The sequence below is a fragment of the Stegodyphus dumicola genome, chromosome 10, assembly GCF_044657685.1.
Source record: "Stegodyphus dumicola isolate Sdum_Otavi_A_Nest chromosome 10, ASM4465768v1".
Lineage (NCBI taxonomy): Eukaryota > Metazoa > Arthropoda > Arachnida > Araneae > Eresidae > Stegodyphus > Stegodyphus dumicola.
Window position 1 is genome coordinate 143,105,128 of NC_140777.1, and position 18,420 is coordinate 143,123,547.

At 30.9% G+C, this 18,420-nt stretch overlaps 1 protein-coding gene across 6 annotated transcripts in view; it reads right to left on the minus strand.

Annotated features, from left to right (window-relative positions):
• LOC118199053 (uncharacterized) overlaps positions 1 to 18,420 on the minus strand; it is a 225,354-nt gene that overhangs the window by 48,450 nt on the left and 158,484 nt on the right. For 4 of the 6 annotated variants that reach the window (XM_085825629.1, XM_035370858.2, XM_035370851.2 and 1 more), the window contains 2 exons: positions 14,160 to 14,382; positions 6,713 to 9,487 (listed from right to left, as the gene is read on the minus strand). In XM_085825629.1, coding sequence (XP_085681755.1) covers positions 6,713 to 7,037 — 325 coding nt within the window. In that variant the 5' untranslated portion in view covers positions 7,038 to 9,487; positions 14,160 to 14,382. The remainder of the gene's footprint in view (positions 1 to 6,712; positions 9,488 to 14,159; positions 14,383 to 18,420) is intronic. The other 2 variants (XM_085825631.1, XM_085825630.1) reach the window with 1 other exon arrangement.

An 18,420-nucleotide genomic window follows, 5' to 3' on the forward strand; every position in this document is an offset into this window, starting at 1 on the left:
AAATAAATTTAAATAAAATGCAGCAAAAATTGTGTATAATTTAATAGGCCGTACAAGGAAGTCATGTGTTGTACACATCAGATTTTCCTTATAGCACTCAGTTTTATCATTCAGTGTTTGAGAGAATTATTTTAATAACTCTCGCATTCAACTTGAACACATCTACAAAACGACACCGCACTTCATTTTCAGAAAGTAGCTTCGGTAATTTTAAGTGATCGAAGACTCAACGCGATATAAAAAAGCGGATATGAATTTGTGTAAAATTACCAACGGTCACTTCTGAGAAAGTGAGCTTTAAACTTGTCAGTATTCACACTTAAAAAACAAACACTTCACCCATGAAGACTTAATGAAATCGAAGTCCAGGTACATGACTTTAACTAATATTTTGATGATTACACCACCAGAAATTGAAGGGAACTTATAATTTCTGGTAAGAATTTTAACAAACTCCATTGTTTATTTAAATGGCGTATTAAAATACTTCTAGGAAACGTATTATTATAAATTACTAACGTCTGAATAGTTAATAATTAGTTAATAATACCTGCATTTTTAACATTCAGTTACAAAAAATAATTCTAAGAAATTTATAAGTCTGGTCTTCTGATGGTAACTTTTAAGAGTTTTTCTGATCATTGATGAATATTATTTGGCCATCAGAGGTTTAACCTGTTGACCACACAATACCATAATCATTTAGAACTCTTGGGGGTGGTCTTAAGAGACTTTTCCCTGCATTTTGACCATGATGTTATAAAGACATCAGGTGTTTTTCGGAGCAGAAAACAGAAACAATGCCATTGCCGAGATTCAAACTTCGAATCTCTCGATTATCAAACAGACGTGCTGCCAAGTCACGCAACAAGAAGGCACGCAATAAAGAAAGAGAAAAAAGCTCTCACAATGTGATTAAAATTAACAGATTTTATACAGAAAACTAAATTTTGACTTCCTAAATTTTTTACAGTACAATTTGTCTACTAAAAATAATTTGTAAGCTATTTTTTTGTTTCACTTACAATACGGTAAAATAGCTATTCTTACACTTTCACTATATAATAGAATCTACTTACAAATATGCAGTAAATACTCATTATCACTAAACTCAAGGTACAGAAAAATCAAAAGTTCGTGTTAAAAAAAATACGCGTTTAACGGGGATTCAAACGTTATTTTTGGATTACTGTTTTTCCACGTTAACCATATATAGTATATAGTAACATAAGTACTACAATATATTATGTATGTCGTCACAGAAATTATTACAATACCGCATTAATTATTAACTTGAAAAAATTCATTTACTAATCACCGATTTCATGGTCACGATTCACGGTATTCATGGCTTCTGTAAACCATAACTGTCAATTCCGATGTTGCAGCTAAACGTTCTACAGTGTTCAAGGTGTGTAAAATTTCTTGGCGTGTGGGCAGAACGATATTGTCCTCCCCACTCTTATGTTTCTTACATTTGAATACAACTGCTTGTACACTAGATTCCCCCAAGCACAGACGACAACTTCGTATCTGCACTAACAAACTCCTTAAAACCCATCATTGACGCAATGATTGCTACTGTCGAACAATATTACTCATGCTGGTTATGTGTTAAATTATGCAGTGTAATCTGTGAAGTTTTCAATTAAACAGGACGGATGATGGAATGGACTAAAACAATTCAATGTCACAATTCGTACTAGCCAACATTTGCGTTAAACAATTCAATATCACAATTCGTACTAGCCGAAATTTGCGTTAAACAATTCAATATCACAATTCGTACTAGCCAACATTTGCGTTAAACAATTCAATATCACAATTCGTACTAGCCAACATTTGCGTTAAACAATTCAATATCACAATTCGTACTAGCCGAAATTTGCGTTAAACAATTCAATATCACAATTCGTACTAGCCAACATTTGCGTTAAACAATTCAATATCACAATTCGTACTAGCCAACATTTGCGTTAAACAATTCAATATCACAATTCGTACTAGCCAACATTTGCGTTAAACAATTCAATATCACAATTCGTACTAGCCGAAATTTGCGTTCACTGGTAAAACTTCCTATAAGATGATATAACATCGTTGTCTGATAACCGAGCGTTCGCCTTAAGCGAGTTCATGTTAAGAGCAAGTTCAGGTTAACATACGTTCCTCTACGGTTTTAGACGGTCTTTTTTGGAAGTGATCATTTTAGAAAGCCGATGTTATTTTAGTTTTCGTGTACATACTACATAAGACAAAGGTGATTGCAGTAAAGGAGTTTTTTACAAGCTAAATTTGTAGAGTATAAACAATTATGTTCCAGCCAATTTGGCGTCTACAAAATAAAATGACTGAAATTTATAGTATACAAACATTTTACAATAGGGCTCACTAGTGGTCAAGTGAAAAAAACCACTCAATATTGGTAATTCGGTATGCATTTAAATTCTTGCGAACGGGATGCATGTGCGGTTAATTTTCCTTATGTGTAACGTGAATACGAGTTAATTTTTCCTTAGAAAGTCTTCCATGACGGCCCCTTTCTCGTTGGTCAGATAACCCTAGTATAGATTTTGCAATGATTTAATTAAATACAAATTCATTTTATAATGCTATATTTTCATTTTACTAGATAAGAATATTAATTATGTGTCATAAAATAATAATCCAATAAAGGGAAATCCACTTTATAATATTATGTTTCTATTTTACTAAGTGAATATATTTATTTTACGTTAATATTTGCCTTTTCTTATGAAGGTCAAGGTCAAACGGTAAATATTATAAGGAGCGAACGAAAAAAATATTCTTAAAGAACAACTCGAATGTCAAAGGTGGTACTGAATTGCCGATCGATAACCGTGTTGTCTTAATTTTTACGTTACAGTTCGTAACATATTTTATTGGCTGAAAAAGAATGAATGAGATGAATCAATGAGAATGAATGAATGAGAAAAAGAATTGGATGAGAAAGAATGAATAATTATATTATTATAAATTATGTTGCATAGTGCACATAGGAGCTTTCTGATACCATTTTTTCGCATTAGAGTAGGAAGCGTTATTAATTGAGATTTTATAACCAAAAATGTTATCACATACTCTATTTTAATTTTAAATATTTGCTTTTTAACTTAAAGTCAGTTATTCTCAGATTTTTTTACATCTATATACGACAGAAAGATAATTATAAAATAGAAAATCCAGTATACAATTTTAATCATAGCTGTCAATATTGTCCATATTAAGGCTTTACTGTTTCGTGATACGTCTTCTACATCTCTACATGTATATCGATTTCAGATCATATGTTAACGCCTTTTTATAAAACCTCGACACATAATCTAATGCAGGCTCTAGGCTGTGGCTCAAAATCAGCCAAAATGTGTGTATTAAGACGTTTCGAGTCGGTTGTATTTTCATTTTAGAACAGTCTTTCTTAGTGAATAATAAGATAAATTTTATTGAGAAAATAATTACAATACGCTTTAAGATTGAAACATAAAACTTTAAATTATATTTCAATTATTATAAAAAATAAACATAATCGAATGAACTTCATTTTCTTCGATAATAGTGGTTTCCCTGATGATTAACTTGTGACGTCGATCTAGTCAAGTCTAGGTTACAAATAGTCGTCTTAAGACAAGCATCTGAAGTTTCGGTAGTTAGGCTCCTTCAGATCTCACTTAAAATAAATTTGATGGGTAAAAATAATTGCTCGCATTTGTAAGTTGAACCGAATGTGAACAAAATGGCAAAGCCAACTTTTTGGAATTACGGATTGGTGTTGCCAAATTTTTCGATTTCTCATTGAAATCATGTTACAATTTTAAAAAAAATGCATGCTCGTTACAACAACTTTGTAATCAAACAAAAATATTACTGTTATTATTTATTTTCGGTTTATTTCTTTATGTATTCTTCAAGCGATTGTTTCATATTTATGTTTTATAACTTATTTTAATATATTGTACTTTATTTTTAGATTTCAAGTGATTTCAAGTGGGTCACTTGAAATTATGGAACGAATCATTCGGTGACTCGCGGGTCATAGGTTATGATCTAATGTTTTATACAATAAAAGGGAAGAGAAGAGTACTGCTGTTTCGAACTAGTACGAAGATAGTCTGTCTATCACAAGGGTCTTAACCAGGGGGGAATTTCATAGTTTCAGGGGAAGAATGTGGTCGGCCTTTTATTTATCTATTTAGCACTTAATTTATGAATGTGAAAAAACTACTTTTAATCAAGTTTAAGTGTTTATCAACATTTTTAATCCGTTTTCTTGTTTAATTTATAAAGTACATTAAAAATAATCTTTAAATAATTTTTTCTAGTTTTGGTAAAGAGAGGAAAGAATAATCTGGCAATGGCTTAAGGGCTGCATAGGGCAGAAAAGTTGAGAATCACCAAATCATGTCATTACAGTAAAACTCAATTCTAAACAAGAGCCAAATTAAATTCGGAAGGTCTTACTAACCAAAAATAAACCTCACGGTCTTAACTAAAAATATTCATATATAATATAATGTAGCAGATCAATTAAAGCAACATCAGTTTTCTATAATAAATTACAATAATTAAAAGGTAATCAAAGGTCTAAATATACGCATAATTTAATAACAATGACCAAAATTACTAGGAATTACTTGTTAAATAATGTATTTAAACAGAAGCCGTAACATTATTATTATTATTATTAAATCAATTGCTGCCAGTTGGTTACTTTATGAAATATGATTTCTTAAAAAATAATTTTGAAGTAAAATATAATTATGGTAAGTATGCAGCATAAGCAATCAGTTGTAACAAAAGACAAAAATCGAATTTAAAATTCATAAAAATGTGGCAGAAGTAAATTTCTTTAATTCTTAAAAATTAGATAAATTTAAGCTTTTATAAATAAATAATTACCAAATGTGAAGAAAATGTTATTTTATACACAGATCTCTCTCATTTCTGATAACGGTATTTATTTGATAATGTTCTGTTTTTTTCTATTGTTCTTTTAGGAGAATGAAACTATGTTATGTTAAATATTAATGTCTCTTGCAATCGATTTTTCAGAGTTTAATTCCATGCATAGATAGCTTTTTTTCTGCTTCAGTTTAAGAGCAAAATCAATGTCAGGAAATAATAGAACTACTACAACCACAGCAGCAATACAAATAATACGAGTAAAAAGAACAAAAAGACACGTCATATACAAGAAATAAATAAACAAAATAAATATTTAAACTTAAAATGATAACTCAATAAAATTGTCGCAGAGACTATATTAATGTACATTATATTATCAAAAATAAAGCATTTTGAGTAAAGTGGTTTACTTCATTATATTGCGTAATAATTAACACTGTCAAATTATTATTACTCTTCTGACATACGGATGTTAAAATAAATACCTCTGCTCTGCCTATAATAATCAGTTACATTCTCTTCTGGAATTTAATAATTAAATATATCATTAAATGTAAGATAAAAACCAATAATATTTTCAAAAAGCTATATAAATTTGTTAAAATGTGTTAGCTTTAAAATTTTACTGATAGTAATAATAACTCGTAGTATTGTGTTTTTGGAAGACGGTAAAATAAATATAACATTAATAATTTTAACATTGCTACATATCCCTAGCTAATAATGCTTGTTTATAAATTGAAAAAAAATAATATTATATAAATTTCAAATAACACTTTCATAGCATGATCATAGTCAAGTAAGGTATAACAACATCAATACACTATTGATCTATAATGCTAACAAAATATTATTAAATAACATAGTTTAGATGATACAATGATAAATTTTTTCATCTGAAATTAGCTAATTAACATAATATATAAGATATACAATGAATATATATGGTTTAATATGATCACTTGATTGAGTTATGTAAGAAAAGAACCATATAAAATAATTAACATCTTAAGAACATTTAATGTAGTATTGATGAAACTTAAACGCGAATAACTTGTGTGAAAATAAAATTATATGAATGCTATCTAACATAAGCATCATAAGAAAAGATTAAATTAAATTAATATGTGAAAAATTAAAGAAATACAAGATAATACAAACAAATCTCATTACCAAATGAACAAATGGATCTAAGGTTTTTTTAATTAAAAAAACCATAATAAATTTAATAAAATGCAAACAAAATTAAACAGTAAAAGTCATCACTTCAAATAGAAAACGTGGTTTTCTAAAATCTGGTCTCACTTGATAGAAATACTAAAGAAGTATTAGTTTTAAACAAGAGCTCTTTTACTAAAGAAAATCAAAGATAAATAATATAATCATAATAATATAATACGACTTACTGTTCAATTAAGCTATTTTAGCAACAAACTAAGGGAAATAACTAAATGTTCATGTGATAATATTGTCTAGAATTAAATCAAACCAAAATGTCAGTTAAATACCCAATCGCAAGCACATGCTTAAAAGACTGAATTAGCTAATTAATTTTTTTATAAATTAAGAAAGGAGTAAATACATAAATAAAGAAAGAAATGTTATGTTCATTGAATATCGTAAAAAGTTCTTAGGCGGAGTGAAAAACAAATTAAAAGCACGGCGACTACGGCCATTCAGAAAATCTCGAAATGTCAAACAGTCATGGGGCAGATGATCCGCCGTAAAAGGTCACAGAACCACACTTCGCTTAACTACATGGCAGAAAATCATGAAAAGGGTTTCTTACCTGTGATGGGAACAGGGTCCGAGATGGTGGTATCCGTACAGAAGAATGTACTGACATCAGCACTCGTGGAAACCGGCGTATTGAGAGTATCGTCCTCCATCCCTTCTTCCTCTTCGTTCTCTTTTTTGACGCGCGCAGTCGGGTTCACGAGGCGAATGTCAACAGTGGGGTAGTGGTGATGTGGTGAGGATTTCGACGCGGATGGATCAGGGGTTTCCATATCTCCCCCGATCAGCTTGAAGGTGTCGAAGCTAAGGCTGAACGGTTGATGGGGCCCTGTGTCTAAGGGGGCCCCTGTCAGCACACCAAGAGTGTCCATAATCATACTGGACCCCTGGTTTCCCAAGTCCGGAGTCACTGTTTCCTGGGGGTCGGACACTGTTCCTGGTCAGTTCTTGTTTATGTTTATAAATTGCTGTCACACGTCAACACTGACAGTGTAAACAACCCTCTTGACAAGTCAGGGATTGACAGTCGGTTTCGTGCTATCGAAAGCGAGGTTGAAACATGGCGTTTCTGAACCGTCAAGTCCAGCGCACGACGTCAAAATGCGCGTAAGCTCATTCAACCTGTACTCTTTATACGTCGCCGTTACTGAATGAAGGCCGCTTCCGTGAGCACTTCCATATTTGGAGAGCCGGAACCTGGTCGCTGTCCAATCAGAGGGTTATGCGGCTCTTGACGTCATTCGTTACGTCAGCGATGCTTGCGTTCATTCAATCTTCTGCGATGTTTTTTGTTTTGTTTTATTTTTTGGAAGATGCGACTTTTCTATTATTATACAGTATACCTTCCTTTTTTTTAACCACCTCAGAATTTCGTGGTTTCATTCTGTATGAGGCAGGTCTATTTTGAAAACGAGAGCATGTTTCCACAGATTTGTTTACATATTCCAGTTTCTATTCCTTCACATCTGACTCATAGTATATAACCTGCTCCGCCGGTTACTCGGCAAGTGTCATAAGCGAAACCTTGGTATATCGAATTATTTATATTATGGAGTTCAGTACATAAAGCTTTTCTTTTGTTTTCTTCTTAACGTAAGGAAAATAAATTTGGTTTTTCACAATTAAATATTTAATAAAACTATATATTTAATAATATTATTATTTAACAATATTTATTACTGTTAAGTACTGTTACTTGTTCAGAAATTTTCAGACAAAATTAAAATCTTATTAAAATATAAGAAATAAAAAATATCATAATACATTTATTAATCAACCAGGAACTTTTTTTTGTATTTTTATGTGCATCAGAAGAGTTTATTATCAGTGCATCAATGATACGCTAATAAAAGTCTCTTTATTCATATAGCATGTATTCAGAAATTGACAAGACCTCCAAAATTTAAAGATTTTTAAATCGAACACAGAGAAGTCAATACATGTAATTTCTAGTCCTGAAATTTTTCTCACAATACCATTCACTAAGATCAACCAATAAACACTTGTTTAAAATTTCGCTGGATAAAATTTAAAACAAGAAAAAATTCTTTCGAAGATAGATTTGAGGATAAAACAGGAATAGTAAACAGCAGTTCATAGCTGGTATTTGGCACAAGTAGGTAGTGGCACTTCAGTAATTTATAAGATAAATTTTGCACTAAATTTCTTTCCTAAAGATGATTTGAAACATCTTATGCTTTAATTCTGGCAGTGATAAGACTCAGAAGCTCTTGAGGTAAACATGATTATTTTTATAACAAGAAAAACTTAATTTTCGTATTATCAACAAATAGATATTTGTATAAAATTTTCAGATAAATTTTGCAGTTAGGTCAGATCTACACAAATGTTTTCATAAGCTCAGTATGAGTTTTGCAACACAAGAGAGGCTCGGAACCAGGACGGATAATTTGCAGATGACAGTCTTAGCCTCTTGAGCAACAGATCTGGTTTATTATTTTGAAACTCTTTTTTAAAATATTCGTAATTAAAATAATTTCGTTTTGTAAAATGCATAACATAACGCACAACAATATGGTTAATAAAAGTGATGAGTTAAAAAATTACAACTTTCCGTATCAAAAACATTAATTTGTTTAAAAAATAGTTACTACCTGAAACCGTCTGCAAAACAGCAAACAGGGAAAATGGAATATAATCCAGCCAATACGTCATTCGTGCTATACACTTTTTACTCTGCACGTTTCTGCACTTTCCTGCATCATGCACAGAACAAAAATTGAATGCAGATATGATTTTTTACCATTCGTACGCCTTGCATCGTAGCAAGCGTCCATATAACACCAGCCGCTCTCTCTGCTTTGCCAAGGGCTTCCAAAAATCCAAGGTCTCAGGCTCATGAATAATTCCGAGCTCATTAGCGATGCTTCGGCATTTTCATGACCATATATGGTAACCGAAGAATGCCGAACGCACCCGAATCGTGTATGACGTCACATCATCCGACATCGGAGACGGAGAGGATAATGGCGGCCTGTCAAGATGGGATGCCAAACGCTGCAGCGCTGCGCACTAATTTTTTTTTTTTAATGGCACGAAGGTCTTTTTTCTTCTTTTCTTTTTTTTAATCGCTTCTTTTTTTTAATCTTATCTTTGCTTTTATTTTTTGTTTCTTTTTATCCGAGTTCTTTTGTTCGCATTGTGATTTTCTTCTTGAGTATTTTACGTAACACTATGGAACCACAAGATCTATAATTGCTATTCCGACGACAACCGCGGCATGTGCTTGTATCTGTGTCGAAAAATACTCATCTGATGCCTACGAGACTTCATTCCGATTGTTTATTCTTCAGGCATGGCTGTCAACCTGAAAAAACTTTTCTAAGAATTAATAAGGCTTCGCAAATATAAAATATTACACAGATGTAATTTTAAAGAACAAAATTAATACGTTCCTAAAAATTTATTATTGAAAAGTGCTTTCTTTTTCCTTCAATAGATTTCTTGACACCCCATGAGTATAAGAATACACAAAAAAGTAAGTTACATTAAAATTCACCTCGAAACATTTAGACGAATAAGTGTGTAAACTTTTGAAGAACATCTTAATACATATTTTCAAATCTACACGGTAATCCTTTTCGATGTATTTAGAAATAAAATTTATTTTTTGAAAGTTCAACGAGACCAAAAAATGATTCCAATTTTTCGAAAAAGGTAAGTTATAACAGTAAATGCGAGTTTAGTGTTAGAATGTGTACAGAAATAGTTCCTTTAAATTCCAAGTTTTACTGAATTATTGCCATTCGATAATTTGATTTCATTTTGATACTCCTTTTTCAGGTGTATTGCGCATTATACAGTATATGCATTATTATGCATCCGGATGCTTAATCAGACTGTGAGTTTGTTTTTATTTATATGTTTGTTTATCTGACCTATTTTTGTCGGCATTCTATTTGTTATTTTAGAGAATCTTCATTTTATATTGAATCACGGGTAAGGTATTTTCTCCCTCCTTCCAGCATGTCTTCGTGTGACGGTGGCACACTTGGCGCGTATTCGAGAGGTCCCGGCGGGGGCACTGCATATTTTTCATATTTCCTGCTTCTAAAACCATAAAGACTTCATAGCATAATTAAAATATGTAGTCTGGAATTTAAAAATTAAAAATATCTTGAAAATGGAAAAGACGAAAGAAATATGATTAATAAATAATTTTACGATTCATTTATTAAAACACCTTATAATTTGTTGGAAGATAAAATTAAGAAAACCAAATGAATAAATACGACAATAAAATACAGAAATACAAAAATAAATAAAATACAATCATTACATAACACAAAATTGCAGTATTCCCAGCTTTTCTACCTGGGTATCTCAATACAATCACTATATTTGCATTCATAATATACTTCCTCTATTATTAAATGTCGTTTTGCTATTGCATTTTAGAGTCGTATTTTGCACTTTCAAGCACTCTTCTGATATACTAAGCCGCTCCTACTACTATTATTACGTAATTATGAGCATTTTTATTTTACATTTATGTGCATTTTAATGTAGGCAGCAGGCTTCTTATTGCAGGTCCATATGATTAGTTTTTGTTACTAATAAATTTCTGATTCATTTTATTAATTTGGCTTAATAAACAATAGAATAGAATTTGAGCCATTAAAATAAGTTTTAATTAAATTTTTGCTGTTACAAGAAGCCAAGCAAAATCGTTTTCAGACTTAAAGTTTTAGGAATTTTGTTGCTTGTAATTAAGAATTAAAATCATCGATTTCTCTTAGGGTTGTCTAACATGCAAGTTTATGCGTCAGGTTGACGCCGGAGATCCAAGGGCTCAGCGCCTACTCGAGGGCGTTAACAGCACGTGGGTCGAACCATACAAGCGACCCGGGAATGAATACTCCCACGGTTGATTTTTTTCATCTTCTTCCATATTCAGAACTGGAAAAAATGTAATTAATATTCCTATCTTTTTTATCGTTGTCCTTTTCGGCATCGATTGCGTTTTTGAAGAAACAGTAAAGGTGTACTGGAAAGCACAGCTTGAAAGAGAAGGCATCTATGGTGTATAATGACATAATGTAACTGCTTATTCTAAAGACTTTAGTCAAAACTTGTTAAAACAGATAAAAATGTAAAAAAAAAAAAAATCTGAAAGGTTTCAGATTTTAAATTACGTACGTCCACACGCACGTTTTTTTTTTTTTTTTTTTTTTTTTTTAAACATTTTGTCTGTTATCTTTATTTATTAAATATCACGTTCTTCTCACTTAAACCATAAAATTCAGTTCAAGAGCAATGTCGCAAAATAATTTTAAAATGAGCCTATCTTTAGAATTTCCGATACACAGTTCCGCGCGCTGGAGATAATTTTTTTTCTCCCCGTAGAGTGTTGCCTTTGCTCGCTTTGAAATTCTTGAGTTTGTTAATCAAAAATTCGTTAAAGTATTACAAAATGTAAAATCGATAATAAAACAAATTCCAAATTTTAAATTTGGTCTTCCACATGCCCATATTCGTAGGAAGATTACGTCATTCAAAATCCGATAACTCTATGTATCGTTGTTTTATCACAATGCCAGAAATATACATACATTTATGCAGATTTTTCATGATTTAATTTTTCCAAATATAATGCAGGACTCTAACATTGGGTGGCAACATTTTGAAAAGTGAAACGGACATTTATAGTGAACCAAATCAAAATCGCAAAACGGAAACAATAGTCCTTCAAGAACAAAGCCCCTTTGAGACTAATAAATCTGCAAATTATCTTTTGGCCTTTGATTTCATTTTCCTGCATTTTAACTGTTCGATACAGCAAGGTCATATTTTTTGTTACGTAAGAAATTATTCTTCTCATTTGCGTACCTGATGCTGAAGATATTCGATTAATTATTAACTTCAAACTGCTTCAGTTCGGAGGTTAATGGGAATATATATTGTATTTATGTTCCAATCTGAATTTATAATAATTATAAGAATGTGCGGATGTGAATATCGGGCTACACTGCTTTAGCTTAGAGATGCACGCAGCTTTCTATTGTCTTCGAGGCTACGATGCTAAACATTAATATGTCTTTATAACTTTTAGTACATTTTGAAATTTCGGAATTTCCCTAAATTTGTCTATTCACATATGGATATGAGACAAAGCTGTCGAGAGTTCCATCTTTATGTTTCGAGTATATTCATATATCTGAGTTGTTATTAAACACTACAAAAATCTTTAAATTACATAAGTTTTACAAAATTAATTTTCCACTAAAAAATTCTTTCTTATACGTTAAATAAAATATGAGAAAAATTTTAAGAATAAAGCATCATTTTCCCAACAGCATTTTGTTAGATATCGTTGCTATGTTAAAATTTACCATAGTTAAAATTAAATGGAACTTCTATGAATACTTGCATTCTTGAATTGAATAATCTTGTATCTGTTCCTACACAGACGTAATAATTATTAATGAAAATAGTTTTGGCACTATCTGCTGTAACGTTAACGAAAAAAAACCGAAGGAGACAAAATTATTATTTTTTTAAATTTAAATTATTTTTCTAAAATACATAAATGCTCTTGATGAAAGGCAATTTTCTCAAGAAAACTTTAGAAAGAAGCTCTGTGTCTCTAGATTTGTCCTATAGATTAGCCCATAGCATGTGAATTTTATTTTCCAGTTCTTGCTCATATCAGCTTATTTCTTAACATCTGATAATATGAAAGCTTTTACATTGGAAAAAAATGTGTCACGTTTCAAAGTTCATTTGACATATATTTAAGAAAACTTTTAAATAATACTGCATGCAATACACTCATTTACATTGTATTATTTGTTTTTTAACGAATGTATTAAATATTCAGCTAGCTTCAAACAAACAAGTTTGATTTAAAATAGTGTAGATGAGTGAATAAGTGTAGAATTAAAAACATAGAATCCAAGAGCTCCATAAATATTCCATATATGTCTAAATGGACATATTGCTATTAAAAGTGTGAGTTCTTAATAACATCTGAATTATCTCTTCAGCTTTAGAGTCTATTTTGCCTGGAAACAAAGCTTTGTTTTTAGCTTACGTGAGATCTGTAAGAGAGGAACAAATTTCCCAAAAATTGTTGTTTGTTAAATGTTTGGAAACTGATACGAAAGGTGAAACTATACTTACTTAATTAAAAAGACTATCGGATGTTAAATCTATAACCCTTGCGTTAATATCCTATCCGTTGCTACTGACAATGTTCCACTAAAAGGACAGGCCCACTAGTGGCCGAGCGGTAAAGTCGCTGAACAGTGGTAGTTCGATCTGAGGTCCGAATCCCGCGAACGGGCTGGCTGCATGGGCGTTTTCATTGTTTTCCCCATGTGTAATGTGTATACGAGATAGGTTCCCTTAGAAAGCCCTCCACGAAGGCATACCTCCCCTTAGGTAGATAGCACACGAGGCTTTGACGTAATTATATAAAACAACTCTCTTGCATACTTAAAATAACCTATATCAAATGCATTATCTGTAGATTGTGTTATTCATCGAAAATCTTAGTGAACGCTTGCTGACTCATTAGATTATGTTACTACAGCAATAAATAAAATAAAATCCAGTGCCTTAAATAAGAGGATTATTTGTTCAGCGTTTTTTAAAAAATAAAGATTTCAATCATTTACTACTCAAGGCAGTTCTATGGTTATCTAAAAGTGTATGTTTGGATCAATTTTATGCGCTATTTGATTCAGTGTTGGAATTCTTGGAAATTAAGACATGTTTTGCTATACATTCAGTATAGCTTGTTACGGATTTGTGGCTCAATATAATTAATACAAAAAAGGACACAGTCGAACGTAAATATATAAATAATATCTATCATAACATCAGGTTTACCCATCTCATTGGAAAAAATACAAAAAAAAAAAAAAAAAAAAAAAAATACAAAATACAAAATCGTACTTTAAAGCAAAAGTTATAATTTCAATAAATATTACTTTAAAAAGGTTTTATTTATGTTTTGTTTTTACGTCACCACTTACCATTTAACACAACAAAGGTAAATTAGTAATTTTTCTACCATGCAGTATATAGAGTTGTATCACTGGGGGGTTTAGTTCGAGCTTTTGCTGTAAGAAGGAGTCTGTGCAGATAGTAAATTTCAGAATCACTGTTTAGATGATTTCGGTCTTCTGTGGAAGTGGCTGCCAGAATTAACTGGTCACCTTCAGTGGTGGTCGCCAGGAGAATGTTCACTGTACTATACTGTAAAAAATGTAACTAATTTTAAACTATATTTATTAACATGTATTATTGAAAATATAAAATATAGCATTCATATTTTATAAAATAATTTTGTTCATTTGTGCTAATATATGCAAAGAATATATAAAAGAGATTTTTTTTGAAAAATTTCTCAGGAACTCTGAAATTTATTTCCATCCAAAGCTATTAAAACAAAGTGATAATTTAGTTATATATTCTTTTCTATTATTGATTAAAGCCAAGTTAAAATTCATTAAAGAACGCGAAGGAATTTAAGGTAAAAATGCTTTAAATAGTGGGAAGGAAACCAAATTTTCATTGATGTCATATTTATCATAGAAGTTGTATAAGAGTTTTCAACATTTTGACTAACTCAAATCTTTTTAGCTAATTAGTTCGAACCTTCATTACATTAAAACTAAAGTTACTAAAATTTTCGAAAGAAAACATAACTCTAATTCCTTTATTATTATTGAAACATATTTTACGAATGTCTTTTATTTAACAGATACTTTAAATAAATTTTAACATTTCATAATGCATTACTGTATTTCATAATTTAATAATATGCTTAGTTGTCAGCTAAAAACATACAGTTGAGAAAATTGTAACTATGCTTTATCACAACTAAAGAATATATTTCTACTGTCTAATACGATGTATTTTAAACATGAATAATCTTTCCATTTGACAATGCAATCTCAAAGTTTAATGCTGATAGTGTAAAAAAATACACTGAAATCTCTTTATGTTAGCCATTCGCACTTCCATATGATTTGGGGCTATTCTGAAGGGTAATCGTCTTAAGAAGGTCACATGCAATGCCGATGGATATTTAGGATTTCAAAAATAGTCAGTTTTAGGTGACCTTAGGGTGATTGTCGCTATTAAAGGGTTATTTGTATTTTATGTTATTTTAATATTAAATTGTGATACATACATTTTAAAGATATCATAATTTGCGAACTATAATGAAAACTCTTCGTTGCTGAATTACTGCCCAAATTCTGCTAGAAGTTCCCCCCTGTATTAAAGCTTCCTGCGAAGTTATTTGCTCAAAGGTGAAACCAATGTACAGGCGTAACGTAAAACTCGACTAGAGAATGATTGTCTCATTTTCTCATCACAAGAATTATTTTCAGATATACAGTGAGTTTTCTCGTGGAAATCACATCCCCAACGCGAGCTTTTCTGAAAATCACCTGAATTATTTTTTAAATATTAACTTTGGCATCATCTCTCTAATTATCAACTGATTACCGTAGAAACAAAATGCATCTACATCTGTAAGTAATCAACTTAGAAGGGTTAAATGTATCTCTTCTTTACTTCCTTATACTAAGTAAAAAGGAAGTATTGTAATCGCGAAAAGTTTCAGGCAGCATATTTCAATGAAAATATCAATTTTGACAGCTATCGAATGCAGTTTAACGATGTTTTTGCGTAATATCTGTACGTAAAGACAGAATAAAATACACTTTTCCTCCAAAAAAATTATAAAACTGCTTTAAAATGAATTCTGAAGAGAATTTTTCGTGGCGTCTGTACGAACGTATGTACATATGAACGTATGTTCGTATGTACATACGAACGTATGTACGTACGTGTGTACGTACGTATCTGGCATAACTAAAAAACGAGTAGCCTCAGAACGTTGAAATTTTGTATATAGAACTGCTATAACATGTAGATGTGCACCTCGTATTTTGGTTGCAATCGGCCGCACCAAACGTATATAAATATATTTATATATATTTCCACTCTGTTACCCGGCTCGGTGATCTCAGTTTCTTTACTCTTATATGTTTCTGCATTGTACATTTTTTGCTTTAAAAAAATGATTGAAATATGTTGTTCTTATCTTTCGGTCAAGGTTTTTATGCCTTTAGTAAATCACTATGCAATATGTTTAGAATCATCAACAATTTTAAAGTTGTTTAAGTGCCTCTAAGCCTAATAATTTTCTTGATGGCGGCCATTACTGGTTTACATTTGAAACAGCAGGATAGTGGATTTGTTGCCAATCTAGAGAAACTTAGCTTCGCAACAACAAAGATAACGCCATCATTTATTATTGAGAATTAAATCATGCTTAATCCTTTCTGGAATTTTTTCGTGGAAATAAGTGTTTAAGATTTATTTCGTAATTTTTAATACAGATATTTTGAGTTTTTATGTATTTTTTCCTTGTCGCAAAGAGAGAACTGAATTAATTGAGTGAGAAATACTCAATCGTCTGTGAAAAACTGTTTCTTTTTTGTTTTGTTTGCTTAATTTCTTTTATACATCGTTCTAGCTTTATTATAGTATTTGAATAGAACATGTGGCAACGATTAGATAATTCTTTAAATGTTGTAAATTTTGTGCATTCTGAGTTATAATATGAACGAAATATAATACTGTTAAGTGAACCTAGGGCCAGAATGTCGAATAGAGTGAATTTTAAAGAATACATTTATTCTATTGTCGTTTATGCGCTGTCGGTGAAGTAGATTTAATTCAATCCAATACGTTTAAATGAAATTCAAGAAAAAATGCGTATAATTTAATATTCCGTACAAGGAAGTCATGTGGTGTACACATCAAATTTTTATTATTATTTATGAAACTCAAACATAAATTTTGTTATGCACACTTGAATATTTTAAATTTTAATTTAAATCGAAGATATCTACTGAAAATTATTTCTTATTATTTAATCGCTAATATGTTCTAAAATGTCTTTAATTCTGCGTACAATAAGAAATTTAAAGAGTAGTTTAAAAAAATTACGCAAATAAATACCTCTGTAATTTACATTTACACACTGAGAATTTAGGAATGTGATATCTAATTAAAATTCCTCTTATTTCCTTATATAAAGTAAAGGAAGTATTGTAATAGCGAAAAATTTCGGGTATCATATTTCAAAGAAAATATCTATTTTGAGCGCTCTCGAATTCATTTGAACGATGTTTTTGAGTGATATCTATACGTACGCACAGAATAACGGATTCTTTTTCCAAAACCGATTATAAAATGGATTTATATGGATTCAGAAGAGATTGCTTCGTGACTTCTGAACGTATGTACGTACTTTATATATGTATCTCACATAACTCAAAAATGAGTAGTCTCAGAAAAATGAAATTTTGTTACTCGGCTCGGTGAGCTCAGTTGTTTTATTCTTATATGTTGGTACATTGTGCACTTTTCCTTTAAAAGTGATAGAATTATGTTGTTTTTATGTCCCAGATAAACGTTTTACGCCTGTAGTTAATATGCATGCAACAGTTATAGAACTATCAATAGTTTAAACGTTGTTTAAGTGGTACTAAGCCTAACGAAGCCGCCATTCGTTTACATTTGAAATTCTTAATAGAGTAGTGAATTAAGTCAGTTTGTGCATCAAATTCAGTGTCTTATTCAGAATGGAACTAAAAGTAAACTTTCAATTTTGTGCACTGAAGAACCTGTCTCACTGCCCACTTGCCGAATTGCTTCGTTTTTGCGTAATTTTCTTTAACTGTATTTGGTGTTTTATGTTTTTCTGTATTTTATAACTTTTAATAAAGATGTATTGAATTTCCCTGTATTTTTGCCTTGCTACAGAACCGAATTAATTTAATCAGTGAAAACTGCATTAATTGAATGAGAATTGAATTACTTGTACTGAATTAATTGACGAAGTGAGAACTGAATTAATCGAGTGAGAAATATATCTCTGATGAAGTTCGATAAAATAAGTTTAAATGAAATGCAACAAAAATGTGTATAATTTAATAGGTTGTACAAAGATGTCATGTGGTGTCCACATTAGATTTTTTTTTACATCTGCACCGGAACCGAAAAAGTGGGTGATAGCACTTCAGTAGATTCGGATTGCTCGAAGGAAGTCTTCCCCAGATGACTTATTTAGGGGCGAGGATGATAAGGCATTAAGACATCCTTATATGATATAATGATACAGAGAATCGAGTAGATTATTCAAAGATTGTCCTCCCTTCAGAGCAATATACTGTAATTCGAGATGATTTTGGTTTTATTTAGAACTGAGTT